At 33.3% G+C, this 15,553-nt stretch overlaps 1 protein-coding gene across 5 annotated transcripts in view; it reads right to left on the bottom strand.

The window, feature by feature from the left end:
• Positions 1-1,693: 1,693 nt before the first annotated feature.
• Positions 1,694-15,553, bottom strand: part of LOC139781531 (cytochrome P450 4C1-like) — a 118,910-nt gene continuing 105,050 nt past the window's right edge. For all 5 annotated transcript variants that reach the window (XM_071720378.1, XM_071720377.1, XM_071720379.1 and 2 more), the window contains 7 exons: positions 4,334-4,436; positions 4,030-4,135; positions 3,721-3,827; positions 3,567-3,635; positions 3,163-3,331; positions 2,153-2,332; positions 1,694-2,031 (listed from right to left, as the gene is read on the bottom strand). In XM_071720378.1, the coding sequence (XP_071576479.1) occupies positions 1,853-2,031; positions 2,153-2,332; positions 3,163-3,331; positions 3,567-3,635; positions 3,721-3,827; positions 4,030-4,135; positions 4,334-4,436 (913 nt within the window). In that variant the 3' untranslated portion in view covers positions 1,694-1,852. The remainder of the gene's footprint in view (positions 2,032-2,152; positions 2,333-3,162; positions 3,332-3,566; positions 3,636-3,720; positions 3,828-4,029; positions 4,136-4,333; positions 4,437-15,553) is intronic.

The raw sequence follows: 15,553 nt of genomic DNA, 5'->3' as shown, positions 1-15,553 counted from the left end.
TAGTATTCATTTTAAATGGTTGTGCGCATTTTAACAATTGAAACAAATAAAATATATATATACATACAATATATGTATATATACATACACGGAGAAAAAGTTACGGTTGTTACAACAGAATAATAATGTTAATTTTCGCCCATCCATACAAAAGGGTTATGGAAACCATAGTACTCTGTAAGTGACCTATATGGTTGCCCTAACCTTAGTGAGGGTAGCTACTATATGGATGTTGCAACCATAATATATGGATGTTACAACCATAATGAACAAATATTCACCCGACAAAAAAAATTATTTATTTCGAAATTTTATGACTATTTTTTAACTAAATTTGTTTCTTTAGATGCAGTCTATGATTATAAATATTTTCTCGTATTTGAAAAAAACACTTACCTTGGTGGGATTCGAACTCGGGACCTCTGGATCGTGAGCCAACTGCCTTACGTGGTAGACTACTTCTTAATTTAATGTAAGTGTTATATATAGTCTACATATGGCATAACCAGCGCAAATATATAATTTTTCAAAAATCATCTTAAGAAACAAATTCAGTTTAAAAAGAGTAATAAAATTTTGAATTGGATATATAATATAATATTTCTTAATGTCGGGTGAATGTCAGAAACCAGTGTCGGCTCATTACGAAATTTTGTGTTCGTAAATATATTTATGAAAAAAATATATTTATAAAGTTAAAACATCCTTATCAAATCCACTTTATTCTATGCAGAAATTCTTTTGCGCGCGCAATGGAACTAACCTCTCAATCATGCAGTGATTCAGTGCTGTACCGTGCAGCTATATCTTATGGATCTCTCAACCATAATATTTGTGCTGCAGACCACATAAGAGAGATAGCAATAATTCTTTGGTTGAGGCAACCATATACGAGGGTATTGTAACCGAATGTCACGTATCGTAAGAACTACGGTTATGAAAACTGTATAAATGAGCATATCTTAACAGCTACATTCAATGTAATATCAATTTAACTTGAATTCACATACATTTCTTTTTCAATCATAGAGAATGTTGTTGTAACAACCGTAGCAATTTTCTCCGTGTATATAACATAATATGCACAATACATTTTTATCTTTGCTTTCAGGAGGATCCGGTTTTCTTATAAGAAGATTGCCAACAACCTCGATTGCGCATAAGCAAATCGTACCTTCATAAGTCTAACATTGCACGTACAAAAGTTGTATCTATACACGACCATATTATTACACACACACACACACCTTTATTGCACGCACCTTTATTGCATATAAAAAAGTATCATAGAAACATATTGTATATATATTATTATTGACTATATCAATAAAATAATCATTTTTTTATTTAAATATTTTACGTTTTATATACCTTATCTATATTATATTTATTGGGGAGACGGCTGGTCTAGTGGGTAGAGCGCCAGATTCGTAATCGGGTTCGAATCCCGCTAGGCCGATGAGAATTTTTCTCAGCAAAACGCTGCCCCCCCATCTGGCGGATAGATCCCAAAGTGGATACAGTATCCCTAGATGGAAAACTGGGCTCCGTCTTTCGGAAGAGACGTTAAACCGTTGGTCCAAAAGAGGAAATAGGAATGGAGGAATAGAATAGGATGGAATAGTGAATAGGGTTGGGTACGTCCCTTTAAAAACGCCCTTTAAGGCCCCCCGGGGTAAATAAAGTATATATCTTTATCCTATATTATATTTATTATATTTTACTTATATTTTAATTTTGTAACCAATAATGACACATGTACAAAGTGTTACTATTACGACGCTATTGTTTTTTGAGGCAAATATAGGGCCTTTGCTTTGCCTTCTACAATGATCAATAATCGGTATTAGCTTCATAGGCTTGCATTTGTTTTACGGATAGGGATAAATTTGGCACGAATTGGATGAGCAGGTCGAAGTACCAAATCAACATGTATCCGAATATTTTTTAAATAATCAATAGGCTCTAAGTAGAAATTGTGTACCAGAGGAGCTATCATCGCCTTCAATTCCAGCATAGCAAATCGTTGGCCTATAATTTGGTACGTATCGTAATCCGTTTATGTAACAAGGTATTATACATTATACATTTAATACATAGTATTACATAGTAGTATTATACATTTATCAGAATATAAAAAATTATAGCTTACCGATACAATTACGTGGTCCAGCACTAAACGGTAAATATGAATAAGGATGACGATTTCGGCTCCTCTCTGGTAAGAATCTATCGGGATCAAATACTTCTGGATTTGACCAAAAATTCGGATCTCTATGGACTGCGTAAATATTAAGATGCAGGAATGTCCCAGCCGGTACTAAATACGACTCTAAAAAGTATATTATACAATAAGATTTAAAAATAATAATTGAAAGCTTTATAAAAATTTTTTTTATTAAATATACATCTAATATAACATAGGAATAGATGCCTATAGTTTGAACGATAAAAAATATGATGTAATTATTATTAAGTTTTATTAAACGTTATTTGCTTAACATTATTTTTTGTTAATATTGTATGTTGTATTAAATGTAGCGTGTATACACAATTTTTGGAATACTATATAAATAAACTTATCAATAAAGATATATAATCAAACCGAATAAGTAACCTTTATATCGCCAGTGAATAATTAACATAATTAACAATAAACATTTTTTTATTTGACCTAACTGGCTATTATATTATAATTGTCATTACAATACAATCATTGGTTTTGGTTAATTTATCGTCAAGACTTTTTCACCATGGGTTTTAGTCTTTCTATAGGGGTATTAATGTATAATTTTTTATGCTTATATAATATACAAATATACAAATTGTCTACAGATATTACAGCCAGAGCGATTGCCTACAACTATTATTGCGCACATGTAATAATTAAAAATAAGTACGTAAAGTCACGTGCGCAAATGTACGTTTGTATTTTTAATTATTACATGTGCGCAATAATGCTTGTAGGCAATTGGCTTGTAGGCTTTATAGGCATTTGGGAATGTCGACAAACAAAGCTCTCGGTAAAATGTTGTGGGCGAACAAGCTGTTGGAAATAAAAAATGTAGGCAAACGGAGCTCTTATTAGAGCTCATACATTTGATAACATGCTGCGTAATATATTGAAAAATGTATACAATAAGAAATTGGTTAGATGCATACGTAATTTTACATCTTCCGCAGGAATTCGTGATATTAGAAATACACTAGGATATAAGCGCAATGCTTCCTTTATACATCTGTCCAAGTATGGTAGATCTTGCAATAATTTCATAGTAAATTTCTCCTCGTTCTCTTGTAACGCAGTATCGACTTCGTTCCTGACATGATCCTGCATCATTATTGTTAATGAAAAAGGCGATTCTGGTCATTGTGATGTTTTTATGTAGAAACGATATTTATATTTCCCGAAAAATTCCAAGAATATTTATTTCACAAATGTCTCCTTTAATTCGTTTAAAATATGTTCATATAAAATACATAATATGTATTTAATAAATAACTTGTGGAATTATTTAATTTTTCTTAGCCTAAGAATGGCGACGCACACATTTGACGATAGATACCTGAATGTCCTTATGCTCAGCTAAAAGTGCCAAAATGTAGCACAGACCCATCGCTGTAGTGTCATGACCCTATAATCGTATTATATTGTATCATATATCGATAAATCAAATAATAAATAAGAAAAGCTGCAAAAGAGATTACAAAAATATATACCTCAAACATAAAAGTGTCGACCTCCTCCCTGATATCTAAATCAGTCATAAGACCTTCGCGAGATGCCGCTATTAGAAGATCCAACATTGCAAGCCGTTTCCTTCGTACTAAATCGAAATATATGTAAGCATGTCTGTATCAATTTGATAGTTTAACTTTTTGTAATGTTTTTATTACATAACATTGACTACGTTGAGAATTTAAACTATATATTTAGATTTTAAGCTATATAATATTGTAAAATATAAATTATATGATATTAAACATTGACCACAGATTTAAGGAACAGTTACTAATTACATTACGTACTTCCTATCGGTTCTGCGTCATCTCTCTCTGCCGACGTGTCATTACCAAAGCTTTTCAAGTATTGATTATTAGTGCGATCATGATAAAGTTTTCTTTCAGCAATAATCTAAGTAAATACAGCATTAATGGTTCTTCAATGATTTGTATTTTACATAAATTCATTAGTAATGTGTTGTCATTATTGATTATAATTATCTTACGTTTCTATATGCGATAGAATAGAAACGATATGAAAAATATTTTTTATAATTGTTCAAAGTATAGATATCTAAATAATATAATATTAAATAGCATTTTTACATACTTGTTCAGTAAATCCATGTAATATCTTCAGAGTCTTCTTTTGCTCTCTGCCTTTTGACGTCAACGAGAATATCCAATTGATGTAAAGCCATTGCCTGAATAATCTAAACATAATTGATGAATGTTTGGCATATTACTTTAAGAAGATGATAATGTAACTTTATAAAACATATGTTTATTTTTTTATATACTTTTACAATTAGTAATATTTTAGTAACTAATATAAAAAGAAAATACATTTAAACACTAATAAAATTATGCTAAAGTGATATGTAGAATCTTATATAATTTAAACATTATTTATACTCCTTTCAACTATTTTATTCATAAATTTACTACTATTTGTTTTTGTTGAGAAATGTGTTCCAATAGCAAATTAAGCTATTTATATTTTCTATGTATTCTATGGTTCATGCTTCCGTAAACTAATGTAAAGGCGCCTTGATCGCCTACTGCGATTGTTTGTTTCGTTGTTCACGTCCGCCTTCTTCCTCGCTAGCTCTCGCGCTGTAAAGAGACCATTGAAACCGTTGAAACTACGTTTATAAAGTAAAGTATATTAGCCACGCATAACAGAGTCTGTTCAGTTTGTTTCGTTCCCAATCCCCATATTCCATCAGGTTATGGGCCCAGACTTTACGCGATACGAAAAGTAGCCAGAGAAACTTGTATTACTGTAACGAGATAAATCTGTGCGCGATACGCGTAATGGCGGAAATAGAAAAGTACAGGATTTCCTTGTTGAACGGAACAAACTACGATGACTGGAAATTCAGGATCGAGACCCTGCAGCTAGCGAAATTAGAGCTCACATCCTACATTGAAGTCGAGTATACGAATTTGGTACAAATTGAGACGACTGACAACGCGGAAACACGAGCGAGAAAGCAAGCCGAGATAACCGAGCATAAGAAGAAGGACAGAAAATGTAAGTCGCAAATAATACAACGTATTGCAGACAGTCATTTAGAATATGCGAAAGATAAAGCAACAGCGCGTGATGTGTGGCAATCGTTGGAAAATGCATTTCAAAGAAAAGGTATTACGAGTCAGCTCTTGATACAAAAGACACTTCTTACATTGCCGGTAATGATAATCTCTCTAATCATTTTTTGAGGTTTGATAAATTAATTCGAGAACTCAAATCCAAAGGTGCTACCCTCGAAGAGTTGGATATAGTATGTCATCTTCTACTCACGATGCCGACGGAATATAATACGGTAGTAACAGCACTGGAAACTATGTCATCAGAGCTACTGACGTTGCAGAGCTTTGTGAAAACGAGACTACTGGATGAAGAATTGAAGCGAAATGGTAAACTTGCGTGCGAAAAGAATAAGTATAGTAATGCGTCGACAACTGCCTTTTCATCGTCTACGGATAATGGAAAAGAACATGGATCTTCTAAAGGCGCAGGAAAGAAATTTAATAAAAACAAAGTGAAATTTTCGTTTTACTGTCATAACTGCGGACTGCCTGGCCACAAGAGAGCAGACTGTCGGAAGAAAACAAAAACTAAAAATAATGAAGTAACTACGGCACAAATCGCTTCTAAAGGTGAAGATACGGTTTTCAATTTCACTACATCTACAGAGCATGAAATACGGAATGCATCGAGCTGGTTCCTAGATTCTGGTGCAACGGAATATCTAGTTAGTAGTCGTGATCAATTGTCAAACGTGGTAACACTGGAGAAACCGGTGAAGATAAACGTCGCTAAATCTGGCAGTTACTTACGAGCAGAACAAACCGGAGAAATCAACGTTGTGAGCAACGTGAATGGAAAAATATTCCTATAAAGATAAAAGACGTACTCTTTGTACAAGGATTGACTTACCATTTAATATCCGTGCGTAAATTAGAGATGAACGGATACAAAGTACTATTTGCTGACGGAAGAGAAATAATCAAGAAGGGAAACACGACGGTGGCGATCGCAAACAGGGAGAATACGCAGTTGTATGCATTAAATCTGGAACATGTAGGAACGGTGAATGCTTGTACTGCTGCAACAGATCTGGAAATTTGGCACAAGAGGTTCGGACATCTGAACTATGAGAGCGTCAGGAAGGTCTTGGATCAAAATAAGAAAACAAGGACGGATGCATCACAACAGTCGATAGAAAAATATCAGGTGTGTATTGAAGGAAAACAGACCAAATTGCCACATGATCAACATCAGATTCAGGCAAAGAGACCACTTCAGCTGATACATAGCGACATAATGGGACCAATAAATCCAATATCTTACGATAGGAAGAGGTACGTATTGACATTTGTCGATGATTACACGCACTTTACCGTTGCATATACTATTGAGTCTAAAACTGAAGTACTGAAATGTTTTTAAAAATACGAAGCAATGGTAGCAGCATATTTCAATTCAAAAATAAGTCGTTTCAGATGTGACAATGGACGCGAATACATATCTAACGAGATAAAGGAATACTTCGAAGAGAAGGGAATACAATTTGAATTCACTATCAGATATACGCCTCAACAGAACGGAGTCGCTGAGAGGATGAACAGGACTGTCATTGAAAGAGCGAGATGCATGATCTTGGGTTCTAAACTTGGTAAAGAACTCTGGTCCGAAGCTGTATTGGCAGCTGTATATCTTGTCAACAGAAATCCGACATCCGCTTTGAATGGAGGTGTACCTGCGTACTTGTGGTTCGATGAGCCAGTAAACACCAAGAAACTGAAAGTTTTCGGTTGTGTTGCCTATCTACGCATACCAAAAGAACTTGTAGCTGGAAAATTTGATTCTAGATCAAAGAAAAGTTACTTTGTGGGATATTGTCCTAATGGATACAAACTCTGGTGTCCTGAAGAGAGGAAAATTCTGTTTGGAAAAGACGTTATATTTGATTAGACGAAATTCACCTTTGTTGACTCGACGAGTAAAGATTGGATTCCGAATACTGTTGGACAACAAACAGATTCTATTGCTGATACACAAGAAAACATTGATGTAAACGAAACACCTCAAATTAAAACACCTCGAACGACTGAATCATCTGAAGACGAGTTTGAAGATGCAGATGGAACTCCGACACGAGCTAACGGAAATCGAGATAGTGGAAATAAAGGATGTACACTACGAAGATGATGATGATGATGATGAATCGCTATTTATTAGGCGCTCCGGGATTTCTCCCCTCAAGCGCATATACAAAAGAAAGAGAATACAAATAACAAAAATAATATGTATATCAATAACATATGTAAGAGAAAAAAAAATAGAGAAAAAGAAAATAACAAAGTAAAAGAATGGCTATTATTGACTTTGTGGATGTGTGTTGAGTAAATATTTAAATAAGTCACGCTTGAAAATCCCCTTCGTGGTGGCATTACACAAGTCTAGTGGTAAGCTATTCCATAGTTCGGCCGCGAAACTAATGAACAATTTTTTATATAGTTCCGTTCTACATTGAGGGAGGGACAACGACCTCGGGTGAGATCTTGTATCGCGTACTGCCTTGTCACCCTTGTAAGTAAAAGCTTGATGCAATGATGAGGGTTTTTTAGAATAAAGGATGGAGTATGTTAAGTTACCGACAAAATATAATCGTTTCTGGTGTACCTTTAGCCACTTGAGCTTTTCGAAATAAGGCGTGATATGTTCGTCCCGTTTAGCCTGACAAACGAATCTAACACAGGTGTTCAAGGCTCGTTGCAAGCGCGTATTTTGTTCTCTTGTGATGTCAGTAAATGTTGCGCAGCAGTAATCAAAAAGAGGCATGATCAGGGTGTAAATTGACCTTGCACGTAACAGAGGCGGCATAAAATGCTTGCACAACTTGAGCTGGTGTACCGAGGCGTTCACTCTGGAAACAGTTTTTGATACCTGTTCTTTCCAAGAGAGTGTATTTGAGATGGTCACCCCCAGGTATACAACCGACTCTTTATACGGTATTATGGTGTCATCCACAACGATATGAGGCAGATCATCTAATGGGAGACCATTAAGGTAACGGACTGTGCCCATGATCATTGCCGTGGTCTTACTTAAAGATCAGAGAGAGAGAAGAAGAAACCGAAATATTTGGAAGACTATGCGGCCTTAGCGTTACAAACGGAATTATTTGTAGAAAATGTACCGAAAACGTTCGAAGATATTCAAGAAAGAAGAGATAAAGAAGAATGGGAAGGTGCAATACAGGAGGAGATAGATGCTTTAATAAAAAATCATACTTGGGAAGTAGTCGAGCTTTCACCTGGAAAACGAACACTCAACTGCAAATGGATATTCAAAGTCAAACGCAACAGCAACGGAGAAATTGACCGTTATAAGGCGCGGTTAGTAGTCAAAGGCAACGAACAGCAGTGTGGATACGATTACGAGGAAACTTATGCACCAGTTGCAAGACTGACAACTTTCAGGACTCTGCTAGCAAACATCAATGAAAGGAACCTACATGCTTGTCAACTGGATGTGAAGAATGCCTTTCTACATGGTCGAATTAAGGAGGAGATTTACATGAAGCCACCCGTAGGATTTCAAGTTCGTGGAAACAAGGTGTGCAAGTTGAAGAAGGCCCTATATGGCCTGAAACAGGCTCCGCGGTCATGGAATGAGACTTTCGACACAGAAATGAAAGATCAGGATTTTCAACAGGCGGAAACAGATAAATGCTTGTATGTAAAGGATACAGAAGAAGGAAAAGTTTACCTGCTTCTTTATGTTGACGATATTATCATTGCAGGAAATAATCTCAGAGAAATAGAGAAACTGAAAGACAAGTTGAAGAAACGTTTCTGTATGAAAGATCTTGGCGATTTACACTAATTTCTTGGAATAAATATAGTCAGAACGGAAAACAAAATACGACTCAGTCAACCTGGTTATCTGTAGAATCTGTTAACTCGCTTTGGGATAAACGAATGCAAGCCTGCAAAAACGCCGATGGAACTGAAGAGTACTCTACACGAAGATGCGGAAATCCTGGATGAGTCGAAGCTATACCGAGAATTGGTCGGATGCTTAATGTATGCTATGCTTGCAACCAGACCCGATCTAGGCGTAGCAGTGAACTACTTCAGTAGATACCAAACGCGGCAAACGGACAAACTGTGGACAGGATTGAAACGAGTACTCCGATACATTAAAGGAACAATAAAGCTGGAACTGTGTTTTCGAAAAGGAATAGAAGAGCCATTAATATGTTATGCGGACGCAAATTATGGAAGCGAAGCTGATAGAAAGTCAACCACTGGATACCTTATACAGGTGTACGGAAATCCTGTTTCATGGTGTACGAGGAGGCAGACAACGGTAGCGCAATCTTCGACTGAAGCGGAGTATATTGCTTTAGCAACATTACTCACAGATCTAATATGGACGAGGAATCTTCTAAAGGAATTCGGAGTGAAATTCTCAAAACCTCCCAAAATTTATGAAGACAATCAATCGGTGATACATCTGTTGTGTCGTTGGGAACATTGGAGACTTAAGCACGTAGATGTGAAATACAATTTTGTACGAGACTATTATATGAAAGGACTGATAACAGTAGAGTACCCCATACAGCACAAAATGTTTTCAAAAAATATTTCTAAATATTTCTATAAAAATATTGCGAGAAACATTTTAAAATGGTTTTAGGAATATTTTAAAATGGTTTAAAAACCTTTTGTGGTAACATTTTTAAGAATATTTCAAGAATCTTTTAAAAATATTTTTAAAAACGTTCTTTTTTATCACCCAGATAAAATTTTCTTAAATATTTGAAATGTATTTTTAAAATATTAATTCGAATCTACATATTTATTGTATCATAATTTTGTTTCAAAATATTTAAAAAATATTTTTATTTCTTATTGGTTTTATAATCTTTTTTCAAATATTTTCAAAAATATTTTTGAAATATTATGAAATATTCTTAATTAAAGATGTATGTCGCTTATGTCAAAATAAAGGGATAAAGCTGAAATTTACAGAGATTGTGCACTTATATATCCCAAAAACCTGTGTTAAATTTGCGATCGATTGTCCGACCCGTTTCTGAGATATTTACTTTAAAAGTTACAGAAATTGTATATATATATATATATATATATATATATATATACTTCCCATGTAAATATTCCAGGTAGCACACATGGTCTTATTGACGTCAATTTAAGGTCATATTTCGTCCACGACGTCATATGCCCTTTATATGACGTGTATCCAACGTCCTATTATGGATATGAAAGTATGACGTCATGAAAAGGACATGAATTAGACGTCATTTTAAGATCAAATTTGGTACACGACAATTTTATTTTCATTTTTTGAGTTTTTCGTAATTAAAACAGACCCATACAGCATAGAAGCTTGCAAGACCCAGCAAGCATAGAAGCTTGCAAGACATTGCAGGAACGTTACAAGTTGCAATGTAATGTTGTAAAGACAATTGCAACATTTCGTTGAAATATTAGAACAACATTGCAGAAATATTATAAGAATAATTGAAAATATAGTACTATAACTTACTCCGTGAACATATATGCACACACATACATAAAGAATAGATTTTTTTTAGATTTATGTTTCTTTAAATTTAATTCCTAATTATTTTTCAACTTTGATTCAATTCATTAAATAAATTCTTTATTTTGTCAGGTAGCATTGATTCAATTCATTAAATAAATTTTGTCAGGTAGCGTCTTCAGGCGTTATCATGCATGTTGTTAACGTTATTATATTAATATTATATTATGTTAAATATACAAATTTCATATTAATAATAATTATTGTATATTAATTGTAATTGCGTTATTATTTTTAATATTTACCGGTTATTATCATTACACGATTTTTGAACACTATAAAGATATGTTATATAGAAGTATAAGCAACAAGGAAGCGTCAGAATCAAAGAATCACCACTAGTCCGTTCGATCATCGATGTCAAGCGACGTTAGGTGCGGTACTGACTCGGATGGGTGACCGCGCGGCTGTATGCACACACGACATATACATAATAAATGTATTTTCTTTTTTTTTGTTTTTCTAAAATTCTTAATTCACAACAGCATAACGGTATATACATACCCGCGGAAAACAGTTAAATATGAACTTTATATGGACCTTAATAAAATCTCCATTTAAATTTTATTTGATTTAAATTAATGCTGAATAACTGCATTAATATGGCTCATATTTGTTCTATATATAAAACTTAATTAAGAATATAAGAAGAAATGCCGATATACATTTCGATTAAAAATCTCGAACATATGAATACATGTCGTATATTCTTAATCGACGTGTATACTCGTACGTATGTTTCGTAGTATACAAAGTATATATACGTACTTCTTACAGTATCATTTCATCATCAAAATATTCGTATTTAATTTGGCTTAATAAGGATTTAATTAGCTAATATATTCAATTTAAATATTAATCTTATTGAAACCATATATGAAATTAATAAGTTGTACATTTTATTCAAATTTCATTAAATTCAAATAAAACTTTTATATGTTCTTAATATGTTGAATTCAAATAAGACCTTTATATGTTCTTAATAAGTTCTAAATCTAATTTAAATTTAATTAAATTCAAATAAGACCTTTATACGTTCTTAATGAGGCTTTTAAGGCACAGCGCGCACGCACCTGGGGCTGGATCCTTGAATTTATTCGCAAGAAAAACGTATGCGGAAATTCTGCTCTTATAAAAAAGTTGCAAGTTGATTAACTAAAAGCCATGCGATCAACTTGCAACTTTTCTGTAAGAGTAGAATTTGCGCATACTTTTCTCTTGCGAATAAATTCAAAAATCCAGCCCCTGTTGTAGCTTGCCGAAATTTTGCGGTTTCAATCAACAGGCAATGTTTTTCAAACGTTTTGTAATATGTGTTTAAAACTGATTTTTAAATATTTTTCAAACATTTAAAAAACATTGTCTGCTAATTAGGATAATAATGGGATTAGAGAATATGGTATCAACAGAGAATGAGTTATAAGATAAAAAAAAAGTTTATAAATTACAATTATTGTGTTTATATTGATTTGCTTTAAATCCAGTGGTACAAAAAGAAGATATGTAAACTTCTGATAAAATTAACGAAATGCGCAACACTTGCGCAGTAATCGAATACATAAAAATAAATATTAATCGCTAGCAACAAAAAGATTGATGCAGTTGCACAAAATATTAATCACCATAAAAACCAAGAATACAATTTGCTAGCTCAAAAGAATAAAAATAGAGACATTTTTTATATACTTAATCAAACTGAACCCTTATTGAAAAATACACTCAACTTTTGGTGTTAACCGTTAAAAAAAACACCATAGAAAAACTTTTAAAGTTGGGTGTGATTTCGGATCAATTGAAGGTTAACCATCATTTGAAGGTTAATCTTCAATTGGCGGTCCGAAATCACACCCAACTTTAAGAGTTTTTCTTCGGATGATGATGGTTAACCTTCAAGTGATAGTTAACCTTCAATTAATGATTAATCCTTAAAAAATGACGGTATAAACCCTAAAAATATGAACCCTCAAATGAAAGTAACAAATATGGCGTCCCAATGAGAATCTCTTAAGGAGGGTGGTTAGTCAAATCAATTTGATAAGAATTAGTTCAATGGAGAATATTCGTCTATGGGAATCTGTCGTCCATATATGCCAAAGTTGAAGATAATCGTCTGCATGGTTGTCGAGTAATTAATTATTGAAGTTATACTCTTGTCTCTCTCTTATACACGGGCGACACAGCAAAAATGTTACCTAACCTGTAATGTAACTCTCGAAAGCATATTAAATATTGCGATATTATATACGCATCAAGATCTTGTAGAGAGATTAGACGAAGAGGAGCTAATCAATTCATTTATAAAGAAAAAAAACTTGGACATTGCTTCCTCATAGTTTTTAAGTGTGCAAGTAGAAACTTGCACATTGCTTCCTCATAGTTCTTAAGTGTGCAAGTAGAAACCTGCACATTGCTTCCTTTAAGTTTTTAAGAGTGCAAGTAGAAACTTGCACATTACTTTGTCATAATTTTTAAGTATGCAAATTATTTTTAAGTGTGCAACCTGCACATTGCTTCCTTATTTATTTTTAAGTGTGCAAGTAGAAACCTGCACATTGCTTTCTCAAAGTTTTTAAGTGTGCAAGTAGAAACTTGCACATTGCTTCCTCATAGTTCTTAAGTGTGCAAGTAGAAACCTGCACATTGCTTTCTTTAAGTTTTTAAGAGTGCAAGTAGAAACTTGCACATTACTTTGTTATAATTTTTAAGTATGCAAATTATTTTTAAGTGTGCAAGTAAAAACCTGCACATTGCTTTCTTATTTATTTTTAAGTGTGCATTTTAAGTGATAGGGGTAGAAAAAATATTTTTTTTAGGCAGAAATCAGTAACTCTCACCAATTTTCGCGAAATTCAAAACAATCTTCCTTTAATGATACGTTCTATATATAAGATTACATATATAACTTGTACACTTTTTAGGCAAAAATCGGTAACCCCTTCACCGATCATTGCCAAATTCAACACCAACCTACCTTTAATGATACTTGCGATCTATCCATAAAAAAAATTAAGCTCGATATTTCAAAATTTGTGGAAATTAGGGCAATCTTGTAGATTCTTTTAGATAGAAATCGGTAACGCCTTTATTATTAACAATTTTTATTAATTCTATTATATTCTTCAGTTTTTTTACCCCTATTTTATATATAATTCTTTAAAATTTGGTTAATCAATTCTTAAGTTATAGAAATTTTAGTAAGTTTGGCTGTTTTTTTAACAGAAATCGGTAACCCCTTTATTATTAACAAAATTTATTAATTCTATTATATTCTTCAGTCTTTTCTACCCCTATTTCATATATAATTTGTTAAGATTTGGTTAATTAGTTCTGGAGTTATAGAAATTTCGGTAAACTTAGTTATTTTTTTTAACAGAAATCGGTAACCCCTTCATTATTAACAATTTTTATTAATTCTATTATATTCTTCTGTCTTTTCTACCCCTATTTCATATATAATTTGTTAAGATTTGGTTGATCAGTTCTGGAGTTATAGAAATTTCTGTAAATTTGGCACAGACATACATACACACATACCGACATTTTTTTTTAATGCAATATTTCGACGTTTTAAAACACTCTGAACATATTGACATTAAAAACTCAAAAAACAATCTTTTCTTTGGTTTCTTGTACCCCTATTTTATATATAATTCTTTTAAATTTGGTTGATTAGAGCCAACTTTATACACAATCAAAGGTTCATATACGAATTTACGAAAACAAAGCTTCCTCTATGAGGAAGCAATAAGAATTTAGTGAAAATAGGTGCAAATAACTCTTTACATATTTAGGAAAAACTTTCTCGAAGACTGAAATGATTCGTCTTTATAGTTATCAAGAAATTGTAAAAATAAAAAAAACAGGACCACATTTATTATTTCCACATTTCAATGTGGATAATAACGTATTTGGGTTTCAATTGTACAAACAACTCTTTTTAAACCTTAAGAAACAGCAATTAAATGCATTCCACATATTTATTTGCTAAAATTCGTTTATTTCACGCGACGAAAATCTAACCTATATGCTTTCCCCCTGCCGCGCCGCCTGCCTCGCACCGAGAACTAACCAACCTCCTTAAGGACTCCGCTCGCTGAACCGGATTCCTCGCCTCGATCCTCCCTCTCGGACGCTAGCTGCCGCAGCTCTCCCTTTCCTGGCGGTGAGCTCTCCCTGGTGATCCGACTCTCGCTCGGTTAGTCTCCAGAACACGCGCCGCAACGATCAATCCGTCAAGAAAGAAATAACGGACTCGACACGTTCGAAGAAACGCAAGCAAGTGCGGCCATGACACCTAACGAGTGAGGAAGGAGGCGGGGGCTCTTTGAGAGTGGCGACTCGCGCGTCGCGCCATCTAATGTGAAACGATCGGGCGTTGTAAAACACGAAAAGAATTCGAGCGCAATATCTGAACAAATTATTTAATTTTTAATAAGTCCAATTATTAATATTTATTTCATAATTGAACTTATTTTTTATTTTGATAAATGTAAATACAAATATCTCTCTTATTGTATTAATATTTAATATTAATAATTTAATTAGTTGCTTAATTTAACTTCTTGTTTAATAAATGAGCGGATGTAGTACTGAAAATGTACCTATTATATAATATTTTAATTTTCAAAATTGTCAAATTACAAACAGGAATTTTGTTGTGACTTTTACAGTTATAAAGTAACT

This window comes from Temnothorax nylanderi, unplaced genomic scaffold (assembly GCF_030848795.1).
Source record: "Temnothorax nylanderi isolate EJ_2023f unplaced genomic scaffold, tnyl_v1.0 TNYL_tig0344_pilon, whole genome shotgun sequence".
Lineage (NCBI taxonomy): Eukaryota > Metazoa > Arthropoda > Insecta > Hymenoptera > Formicidae > Temnothorax > Temnothorax nylanderi.
Note: the sequence above shows the minus strand (reverse complement) of the source record. Positions and strands in the feature narration are given on the sequence as shown.